General features: G+C 47.2%; 1 protein-coding gene across 1 annotated transcript in view; it reads right to left on the reverse strand.

Moving 5' to 3' along the window:
• The window catches only part of PLB1 (phospholipase B1), an 89245-nt gene that overhangs the window by 42966 nt on the left and 34643 nt on the right, over positions 1–11636 (reverse strand). The window contains exons 17-24 of the mRNA XM_029938560.1: positions 9481–9532; positions 9057–9137; positions 6184–6249; positions 5824–5924; positions 3757–3838; positions 874–978; positions 658–753; positions 370–441 (exon numbers count right to left, since the gene is read on the reverse strand). Coding sequence (XP_029794420.1) covers positions 370–441; positions 658–753; positions 874–978; positions 3757–3838; positions 5824–5924; positions 6184–6249; positions 9057–9137; positions 9481–9532 — 655 coding nt within the window. The remainder of the gene's footprint in view (positions 1–369; positions 442–657; positions 754–873; positions 979–3756; positions 3839–5823; positions 5925–6183; positions 6250–9056; positions 9138–9480; positions 9533–11636) is intronic.

Consider the following 11636-nt stretch of genomic DNA (forward strand, 5'->3'; position numbering starts at 1 on the left):
GTGGAGACAGGGTATCCTTCTGTCCCATCCTGTCCTTGATGATCTCCACGGCCTCAGTCTCCAAAATGAGAGCTGGGTGGTGTTGCCACGTTTGTCTTCCCGGCTGGAGAGAACTGTGTGCAGCCCACACTTGTGCTAGGGTTCCCAGGTTCATGGACAAAGGAGCACACTAGGGACCTCTGGCCACTGGGGGCTGTCACCCCTCACGGTCCAACCAGATAGGGCTCTGTGGATGGTTACCTGGAGTCTGGGGTGGGGGTGGGATCTGGGGGTGAAATGAGCTGAGAAACCTCACTGAGAGGCTTCAAAAGCCTGGAAAAGATGCTTCAGATAAATAGACCCATTGCAGGGAGGAACTTCCCACTCTACCTGGTTCGGACATGTGATATTGATCTTGTATTCAAAATGATGCTGCGTTGTCTTCTGGCCAACAGGTTCCAGCTAAGGCAGGAAGCAGAAAAGAGGTGGCAAGAATGGAAAGGGGAGGAGGCAGGTCAGGGCTGGGGAAAGGAGGGAGGGATGTGGGGAATGTGGTTGGTCATCACTGCGGTGTGGGAGATCACATGGCCTGAGCCATGCAGCTCTGAACTTCAAAAGCTTGCTAGAGTCTTTCTCCTCTCAGAGGGAGAATAATTGTCCCCACCTCAGTCATCTTACCATGTTGTTCCAGAGGCCACTGGCTGCGCGAGCATGAGCTTTGCTGCTGAAGTGGAAACAGTCAGGAGCGAAGAAAGAGCTGTCGGGCAACCCCGCCTGGTCATAGGGTAGAAAAGAGGGGGGGGGCATGTTATAGGGGCATTGGATACAGACATGACATTCCAAACTGGCTTGGCCCTATGTCCCCCCTTTACCCATGATCACTGCTTCTGTTACCGAGGTCTTTGGCATGTCCACTTTTTCAAAGAATGGCTGCACGACCACCGTAAAATCATCCCTTGTGTCGTATCGCCCATTTTCAACCAGCTGGTGAGTCTCCTCCTGCAGGAGGCAAAGGGTGGGGGTCAGGGGCCTCTCTGCACTGTGCTTTGCGCCATGGTTTTCTCTGCCATAGAGTTTAAACAGAGGCTGACCCTTGAGTGAAATCAATTTGTAACAAAATCTCAACCTATCCTGGAATGAACTTGTTACTTTTTAGATCAGCCTTTATCTCAGCCCCTGCCCCCAACGCCTACTGCCAGTGCATAGATTTGACCGAGGCTGTGGGAAAACACAAAAACACAAGGAAAGATAAGGAAAAACTCAAAATCATCAGCTTGATCTCCTTTTAAAGCTTCTGATTAAAGACTGGGGCAAAGGGCATTGGGGAGGGGGGATGGGGTATGAATTTGATGAAATGACTTTTTGGGATAATGCTTATATTTATTTCTGCCCTACATTTGTTTAGAAAATCAGAGGTGAATCAGCAGTGATGCCCATTTCTATCATTTGTGCGTGGTGTGTGTGTGTGTGTGTGTGTGTGTGTGTGTGTGTGTGCACGTGTGAGAGAGAGCTAGCGTGCATAGTCCTGTGTGAGTACACGTGAGACTCTCGGATCTGTCCAGGCGGGGGAACAGGGCTGTTACTTTCACAGCTCCCACGTGGGCTTGGTTCCAGGAGGACCAGTTACCCCAATTCTGACTCCAAGTTCCGCCAGCCTCTGCCACCTCACTGCTTACCACATTTCTACCAAATGGGACCAGGAACCTGGCTGGAAAAGGGGGGATCAGGAACATTAGTGGGAGCATTTCAGAAGGACCACGTACTTCCTTTTCCCAGGGTCCGCCAGAAAGAGAGTGCAATGCCACTAAGTAGCTGTGTGACTTTCAGCGAGATGCCTTCCCTCTCTGGACCTCTGTTTCCTCATCTGTAAATGGGGGTGTTTGGGAAGGTCTGGACCATCCCTTAGCTCCCTACCAGTGCTACTGATTGCCCTGTGGGGATGAGCCACAATGGTGCACAGTGGAGCCATGCATCCCTTGAGAAATGAAAGAGTATCTAGAATGCCTGGCACATGGCAGTTATTAATGCAATGATCACCACCATGGAGAGTTAAAGGAACCATAGCTTTTGGAGAAAGTAGTGAGTGAGAAGATTCTGAGAGCGGGTTTGATGGCCTTCTGTGACTGACCTGTGAGCTCCCCCAGAGTCTCAATGGTCACCAAGATTCGACCTGGGAATGACAGGCCAATCTAGAGAGGTCAGTGAAGGCAGTTTTGGTGAATAGTTTTTCTTTTCTTTCTTTTCTTCTTCTTTTTTTTTTTTTTTTCTTTGCTGACCACAGGTATCTGAATCCACTTCCTATGTTTGGACAAACTCCACTATAGTAGAGCAGCCTGCCTCCCACATGACCTTCACACTAGGGCATAGGCACTCCCCGGGGCCCTCCAGAGCTGGTAATAGAAAGACGAACAGCATAGAATCCTTTCTGCTGAGGGCAGCACTGCATTCAGGTCCTAAATGCCCCAGTGACACTTGGGTCCACACTGTTTCCACTGAACTAGTTCTTTGGCCTGATTTTGATCCTTACGGCTCAGCCCCCAGAATTGCATGATTCTGTGATTTCTGGTGGCGCAGCCCCTGAGCCTAGCTTTTCAACTCTTCCAGACTCTCTGCTTGTATAACACATCGGCTTAAACTAACTGGCCCTGCACAGGTTTTTGTTGCTTGCACCCAAGAGCCTGTTCTATCTGGAGCAGCTTTGCCTTCATGGCCATAACCTTGGCTGCCTTCCCTCGCCCGGTGCTGACCATGGACTTCCTCACCAGGGAAAGAGGTGCCTGCCCCCAGCAGAAGGAGGTGGAGCTGGGGAGTCACCCAGGGTGATAGAAGTTCATTCCCCAGAGCCCTGATGCCCCTGACAGGCATGGCTGCCTCAAAGCAGGGACGTGGTTCTGCTCCAAGGAGTCTGTGGGTTTGAAGGATGGAACCACCCCGGAAGCTGTTTGCAGCCTACTCTAGAAGGGCTAGAAGGTCACCAGTGTCCTCTTGAGTGATTGGATGATTATTTGGGGAGAAAACTCAAGATAGTCAAGGGAACCAGTTGCTCTGGTCAAAGATTGGATGGAAAAAGGCCCAAAATAAACAACCCACAGGGTGTCAGGAGATCTGCTGACTTCCCCCCACCCCATGGTGCCCAATAACGCCTATTTCCCCAGAAGAGGAGGACAGAGGGAATGTGAGTAATCTCACTGAATCCTCCAGACTCTCTTAGATGGAAAGGGTTTCCCAGCCAGGAGTTGGAAGCTCATAAACATTTCTCATGGACAAATGGAAATATTTGTGTGGGGGGGGGGGCCAGGAATGGAGATTTGGTGAAATGTGTTCAATGATTTGCTTGTCTACAGTTTGATTCAAATTAACCGAATTACAGTCCCTGCTGCCTCTCAGGGTGTCTTTAAATCTACAAACTGGGGGGCGCCTGGGTGGTTCAGTTGGTTGAGCATCTGACTTCAGCCCAGGTCATGATCTCACAGTTTGTGGGTTCAGGCCCCGTGTCGGACTCTGTGCTGACAGCCAGCTCAGAGCCTGGAGCCTGTTTCAGATTCTGTGTCTCTCTCTCTCTCTCTGATCCTCCCCTGCTTGTGCTATCTCTCTCTCTCTCTCAAAAATAAATACAAAACAGGAAAAAAGTTTTTTAAATCTGCGAACTGGTCAGTAAACAACCCCACATCCTCACAATGGACAGTTGGGGTCAAGATAATGTAGGCATGTGCTCATTTTCTAACCAGAGTGATCAGATGATGTCTTGTGCAGTCTTAGAATCCTTTCCTGGCTTACCTGATATTTCTTATTCACTTCGATGAGGGTGGCAAGTTCCGTTGAGTTATCTTCGAACTTTAGGACACAGGAACACAGATTCCTGCAGACCAAGCCAAAGAGATGAGCCATCCCATCAAAATTGCCATCTGAATGTATGACACTGGCTTGAGATTCAGAATCTATTCAATTTGAAGGTAGCAGAAGTTTGTGCTAATGGAGGCCCTGGCTGGCTAACCAGAGGAAGCCGCAGAAAACTCAACAGACCTGGATTTTCTCCTGAAAATGTAATAGTTACTTCTGAAATCTATAGGAATAACTTACAGAGCTGAGTTACCTTCTAGCTGTGTGAAGACAGCACAGATATGGCACACCTACTTTTAAATAATAACAATGACAACAATAATAATAGGGGCTAATGCATCTTCATGTTGACTGTGCCAAGAGCTTTATGGGTATTAACACATTTAATCCTCTTAGCTCTTCAAGAGGTTATATTATCATTATCCTCACTGTATAGATGAGAAAACGGAGGCTCAGGGTGGTTAAGTACTTTCCCAAGGTCACATGGAGACTAAGTGTGGGAGCCAGAACTTGAACTCAAGAACATCTGGTCTGAACCTGAGCTCTTAATCCCTGGATAAACTGCTTCTGTTCAGTCTGTGTCTCTGCTGTGGTTGGCCACCTTGAGTATTTGGGCTTTTGGTCGAAGAGGGTGAGGGTATAATAGTGTGGATGACTTAGAGCAGACTCACGCCACCAGAGAAAGCTCAAGCACTGAGACAGAACAGCAGAGAGGAGGCAGGCCAAGGTGACCCCGAGTCTGCCTAACCTGTCAGTGACTTGGCCATTTCAGAGCTGAGAACAGACCTGGTGAATGCCTACTCTGAATCTTTAGCTTTAATTGTCTAAAACCCCTGCAGTGATTGATGGCAAGAGATTTTTGGGCAAGCTGCTCTGAAATAAAGACACTGAACCCCCCGTGTGGCCCAGTGACTAGAGAAAGTGGGAGCCAGAGAATGAGTCAGTGGCTGAAAATAGCATGCCTGACACCAGCTACATTTAATAGGCATGTGTCAGCCAGCAGCCACCCTCCTGCTCACGGTGTCCTCAGGCCTTCCCCGGGGGACCTGTGCAATCTGGGCCCCCAGGTGCGCTCTGGCATGAACCTTCAGGGTAGCAGCCAAGGTAGCCCTAAATTTCCAAGAGCAAATCTGGCCCTTGTGAATTATTCATTCACTCATTCAGCAACAGCCACAGAGCCCCTACGCTGTGCTAGCGGTGACTCAGTCAGAGGTCAGGGCCCTTGGGGGAAAGGCACATGAATAACCACCACGTGGTGTACTCAGGGCTGTGGTGGGGGCCTGGAAAGAGCTACAGAGCGAGGGAGGAGGATGGGCTGGGGCACGGCCACTGTGGCCGGGCCTAATGGTCCAAAGAGGGCCTTACAGGAAGTAATGCGGTGAGAAATGTGCATGCTCAGGTTAGAAGGATCTTCTGAAGGTCATGGGGATGTATAATATCAGAGAGGGAACCACCTTTGTTTGGCTCTGAAGACTGGGAACAAAGAAGGCTTCTCAGGGGCTCTCCCAGGCCCAGGGCGCTCTGTGCTAGGGGAAGACTGTCCTCTAGATTCTGATTCTAATTTGTCCACCCTCTCCTCTAGTAAGTGACAACAGCCCTACGTTTGTGAGTGCCAGGTTTGGAGCCCCCCTGTATCCTGAGATGGGCCTCTGGGTGGGTGGGTTGGGGGAGCTCTGGATTCATCTAGTGTGGCCCCTGAGCCTGGCCACACAGGACCACTCCATTCCTACACTTTACTCCTCCCTCCCTTGAGGACTGACGGGTGTCCTGAGCGGCCGTGACAACAGGAACATGGTTGGGTTGTAAGCACATACTTGGAGGGTTGCTGAGGCCGACACTTGGGTCACAAAAACCCATTAGGCCTTGTCAGGTTAGAAAATGGGGTGGTCTTAGCACTTCTCATACATATACCCTTGGCTTTCTAGCTAATCGAGATTACTTCCTGTTAAGGGTCTCCTGGCGGTATGGGGAGTGGGGCCGGGGTGGGGGAAGCTTCCTTCTTACCTAAGGATCAGCCGTGGGCAGTTGACTTTCTTCTCCTGGTACAGCTCCCTCAGGTTGATGATCTCCAGAACTTTCACCAGGTTCACAAATGCCCGAGGAACCTGAGGAAAGAAAGGCGAGGTCAGTCCCTGAGAGGACCAAGGTTGGTGGGTCTGTTGTCTTTCAGGTGGCCCCCTCCACTTCCTTATCCCTCCTGCCCTTCCTCCCCCCACTGACACTTGTGTATTCATGACAATAGCATGGTGAGCACTGGCCTCTAGGGAAAGGCAGGCAGGAAGCCAGAGCTGCCTCTGGCCAAGCCTGAGGCCCAAGAAGGACATGGTTGAACTGCACAGAGGCCGAGAAGACCAGCTTCCACACCTCAGCATGAAGGATGTCCAGAGCCTTCCCGATGTTGTTCGTGAAGTTCTGGGGAGAATAGTGGACCTGCAAGAAGATGAAATGTTTAACACCATTCACTACCCAATCTCTCTGTAGACCAGGGCCATTTCCTCTTGGGTCCCCTTCTTCTTGTGTTTCAGCCAGAACAGGCAACACTGAAACATTAGGTTCATCTTTGGGGCCCCCAGCCTCCATTCCAACCCCGCTGTTCTTGGGCTTGCATGGCCTTAGCTGAAGCCCATCACACCTGTGGGTCCCTCTAGAATGGGGTGTTGAAGCCTAGGACCGCTAAGATCCCTGCAGTCTGAATATTCTCTGATCCTATGGCCTGAGCTCTTTTCTTAGAGCCTCCAGTGCCTGGGGACCTATGGCCCAATCAAATCACTTAAGGATTTGGGAGGGCAAGGGGATCATGGGAATCCTCTCTCCTAAACATAAAAACATTTTAATCATCTTCTATATCTGTGGTTTAAAAAAGAAATTCTTTTTTAAGTGGAACCCTTTCTCTGGCTGAAATCTAACCAAGAGCTCAAACTAATCAAAACCGTAACGTTCAAGAAGGGGGGCAGGGCGGTGGTCCAACTTCCCTACCTGCTTTGCCAACAACCCCACGCTCACCGTGGGCCCTTTGCGTCACAGCCTGAAAACCTCAGACCCTGGTGACTTGGATGCCAGGAAGGCAGGCTGCCACAGGTCTAGGGGGCAGGGTTGCCCCTCAGAGAAGAAGCTCCTAGGCTCAGTAAGACTCCCCACATCCTTGACTTTCCTCTGCTGGCCCTCTTTCTGCCTGACAATTGTCCTCAGTTTCCAGCCCCAGCTGGAAGGTCTCCTGCTCTGTGTAAACTTCTGACTCTCCCCCCCACAAAACGCAAATTCCCAGGGCATCTCTAACTTTGGAACTCTCTTCTGTATCACTACAACCATGTCATGATATTTTCCTTATCACGTTATGGTGAGTTGTCTGTGTTCCCTCCCTGTGGGTTCCTTAAGGACAGAGCCTCAAGGCTTAGCTCCTAGTACAGTGCCTGGCATATGATATGTGCCCAGCAAATGATACTAGAAATTAAAAATGTACTGGTTGTTGGAAAACACCATAAACAAAATTAGATGGAAAGCAACAAAAAGGCAACGCATTTGATAAAGGGGTTAGTATCCTTAATATAAGGGGCTTTTAGAAATCAACAGGAGAATAATAAATACCTTAACAGAAAATAGTCAATAGGCATAATATAGAATTTATCAGGAAAAATTCAAATGAGCATTAAATAGAGGTTTATTCCTTCTTACTGATCAAATAAATGCAAATTTTGAAAACAAGATACAATTTTTTCACTTATTAGATGAGCAGCTATTAAAACAAATAATATATATTAACAGATGGAGAGTGAGGAAATAGACCTAACTGAAACCAACGTTCTGGAAGTAATTTGGCAATATGTATCCAAAACATTAAAAATGTGTGGAATATCCCCAAAGTAAGACGGATGGATGGAGAGATAAATCCATTAAGCTAATAACATAACATTTTGCTATATTAGCTTAACAGGTTTAACAACTGTAAAATCTAAGCGGGGGATATATGATCCTTTACTACACAATTTTTTCCATTTCTCAGGATGTTAGGAAGTTTTCATGATAAAACATTAGGGAAAACATACATGTCTTCTTGCTTAAAAGTCTTAGAATATATATCAGGAAACAATTACAGATGTACATAAAGATGGAAGGTTATTCTGGTATTATTTATAACAGCCATAATTAGAAGCAATATAAGTTAAGTATCCAATGATTGGGGACAGCTAAATATAAAGTATGGCCAATATAGGTTATGGATGACTTATACAGTCATTAGGAATTATTTTATGGAAGGCTAAATACCTACATAGGATTATCTTCCCAATGTATTGCTATTGAGAAAAAGTAGATCCTCAAACAATATTTCCAGAAGGATACTATTTTTAGCCAATAATAAAGCAATGGCTCCACATTCACAGAACATGCTAGGGAGAGATGCTAGCCATGGCATTGCTGGATGTTGTTAGTTACAGAGAATATTTTTTTCTCTGTACTTTGATGTGCTTCCTGTGTGGATTGTTTATAAAATAAACATTTTAAGGAAACCTATTATTTTTAAAGTCTGCTAGATTTCATGTAGAAGAGGTGCAGGCATGCTAAGCACAGGCAGAAAAGGTAGGAGTTACAAGAAGGCTGAGTTGGGCTTAACACGAAGAAGCACTACCGAAAAAATTGGTACCTGCTTATAACACTACATAGAGCAAATTAAAGAGCTGTCCGTTTCTGGGGATGTTCAACAGCTAGATTCCATGGGAGGCATTCCTGCCACCAGTAGGAGAGTGATCAATAGGGTTGGGGGCAGCTCAGAGATTCTGGGGTTCCAGAAAGAAGCACCACACCCACAAGGCAGCAGCCTGCCTGTTGGGTTTCCCATCAGCTCAGAAAGACTTGGCTCTGAACCTTGCCTAAATGCTTGCATTGGGAATCAACTTTTCCATTCAAATGATGGCATAAAAATAGAGACAGTAAGGTAGTCCAGTGCAGGAGAACGGAGCTGGCTTATAATGAGTAGATGAAGATATGCCTGATTTTTCCAGAGTTTTGGAATGTTATCTTGGTTTCTAGAATGATATAATAAGACTCCCTTGTTATGAAACCTAATCAAGATCAATTTCATAACCAGGTCTGTTGACTCTTTCCCTGGAGGTGAATGCCTTGGTGTCGGGGTTAATCCCAGGCCACAAGCCCCAAGTCCCAACCCCTGCTGTGCTGCTCCAGCCACCTGGGGGGACATGCCCTTCTCTGGGAAGTCTTGACTTAAGGGCCTGGAGACTCACCGGGTCATTGCAGAAATCACAGAGGTCATTGCCTCCTATGAACACGGTTATTATCTTCCAATCTTCCTGAAAATTTATCTTCTGAAATGAATAGGAAACCAACACATAAGTGCCTTGCTCCAGAGTCAAGTCAAGGAAAATACAAAGTGCTGAACTCTGGCAGGGATGGATCCTCACATAGCAGAGGGTTTTAATGAACATTAATAGTTCCTGTTCTTTGTTTTGATGGTTTTGAGGTCATAGGTCACAGGTTGTAGGTACTAAATCATTTGTTGTTGTCTTTAAAGGTGGATTCTCTAGGCTCCCATGGGCCGCCATCCTCTACCCCAGAGCTGAGCCTCTTTTCATGGATTTCTCTTGCTCACTCTCTCTTCTGGGGAACCCTACCTCAAGTGGTCCCATGTGGTGCTTCTCCCAGGATTACCGTGTCATTTTTCATCAGGTCCACCAGCCTCCTGGCCTGAGCAGGTAAATCCCTGCAGGCACATAGGAAGGAAGAAGTCAACCAAACCCTGAGAAGCAAGGACTATGGAAAGCGGGGCAGAGATAGCAGGAACCAAATACATAGCAGGATAGTTGGACTGAAGGCTATGTTCCTGCCCCAGAGCACCTCTCCCATTCGGTCTCCACTGGAGGTGTGGGGGAGGCGGGGGAGTCCTGACTGCGCTCTGGGAAGGGCAGAGCATGCCACACACGAGGGGGTGACTCAGTGGCATATTTCCTGATTGGCCTATTTGATGAAATGCTTTGCTTTCTCTTCCAAGCCAGGTTCATTTGGGGCGAAGCTGCATGTGCGTTTCATGTCACATATGGCTTGGTATGAGTCTGATTCTCTGGGTCCATGAGCTCCACCTCAAGTGTCCTCTTACCCTCAAGGTGACATGGTTGAGTCAGACACACTTGGGTTTGACATTTAGTTGCCTCCTGCTCACTGCGGGCGTGTAACTTAAGTTTGTGCTCCCCAAAGACTACAAACATGGAGATAAACCCCCCTCCCTAGAGGGTTGTGGGCAGCAGGGAATGAGATGAGCAAATGAGCCCTGTGGAGAAAGAGCCATTCTTAGTGCCACACAGTGTGGGACTGAATCCTGCTTCTGCCAGTGACCAGCTGTGAGACCTTGACAAAGTACTCAACTTCACAAACCCTCAGTTTTTCCCTACATATGATGGAGATGGTAAGCATGCCTTCATCAAGTTGTGGGATGGAAGAAATCAACAACTTAGAGTAGCACATGGTAAGCATCCACATGACAAATAATTCACTGAATCACTACCACCACCGCCACCGCCAACACCATCAATACCACCACCACCATCAACACCACCACCAGTCTCTGGCACAGTCACAGCAGGAAAACATTGGTTATCATCTCTTCCTCTCTTTAAAAATTTTTTTTTCACTTTTTTTTTTAGAGAGAGTAAGCAAGCATCCGTCAGGGAGGCACAGAGGGAGAGAGAAAGAGAGAATCTGCACTGTCACTGCATAGCCCAACGTGGGGCTTGATCTCACGAACCACAAGATCATGATCTGAGCTGAAACCAGGAGTTGGATGCTCAACCAACTGAGCCACCCAGGCGCCCCAATCTCCTCCTCTCTTAACTATTAGCCCAGTCAGCCTGGTCTTAATCACAGTGACCTAGGTTATCTGATAACATGGGTGGGAATTTTGGATAAGCCACTTGATCTCTTTGAAACTTGGTTTCCTTGTCTGTAAGTCTGACGCCATCAGGGCACTTGCTCTGTGGACCAGTTTGATTGCCTGACCTCTCTGAGCCTCAATATTCTCGTTAAGAAAACATGAGTATCTGACCTCTATTCCAACTCACAACAACCACACAGAACACAGGGATAATAAACAGGAAGATACCTTGTACATTGGACACTGCTGTTAGGAATGAGGGGCTATTACAGGACTCTGGATAAAGCCTGCAGGGCACAAGGACAACAAACCATGTGGTTGAGTCAATGCATTTGTTCAGGCTACTTTGCCTCTTTGTACTACAGTTTCGTCATCTGTGATCTGGGTGTAATAATCCCTAACACCTCCCTACAACTCAGGATGTTCTTGGACAAATACATTCCTTGCATAAAAGAGCCCCACGTCTTGAGGAGAGCAGGGGAGGAATCCATATGAATCACACTCTGTTTTGCTTACTTTTATATTCTCCATGAAGGTTTCATTCTTGGATGCCTCCCTGACTGAATCATGCTTAGAAATGTCTCTCTTGATTCGACTGGCTGACATATGCTTTGGGAAAAAGCAAAAGTATGGTAATATTAAAGCCACAATTTTTAGGCAGTAAATAGGTAGCCTTTCACCTTTCCCCCACCAAAAGGAGAAACAAAGCCACAGAATTCATTACAAAACTGATTCGGTTTTGGAAAATCTCTCTTTTGGATGATTCTTGTCATGAATAAATAAGAGTTACTTAGGTGGCTAGTAGATTAGGGATGGTATTGAATCTACTGGCCAAATGATGTCAGGGAATCTGGGAACCGAACACAGAATTCCTAAGAACTACATAAGTAAAGAGGTTTGGGATTATTCTGGAAGAAAAATAGGATTTAGAAACAGAGAG

Source organism: Suricata suricatta, chromosome 4 (assembly GCF_006229205.1).
Source record: "Suricata suricatta isolate VVHF042 chromosome 4, meerkat_22Aug2017_6uvM2_HiC, whole genome shotgun sequence".
NCBI classification, from domain to species: domain Eukaryota; kingdom Metazoa; phylum Chordata; class Mammalia; order Carnivora; family Herpestidae; genus Suricata; species Suricata suricatta.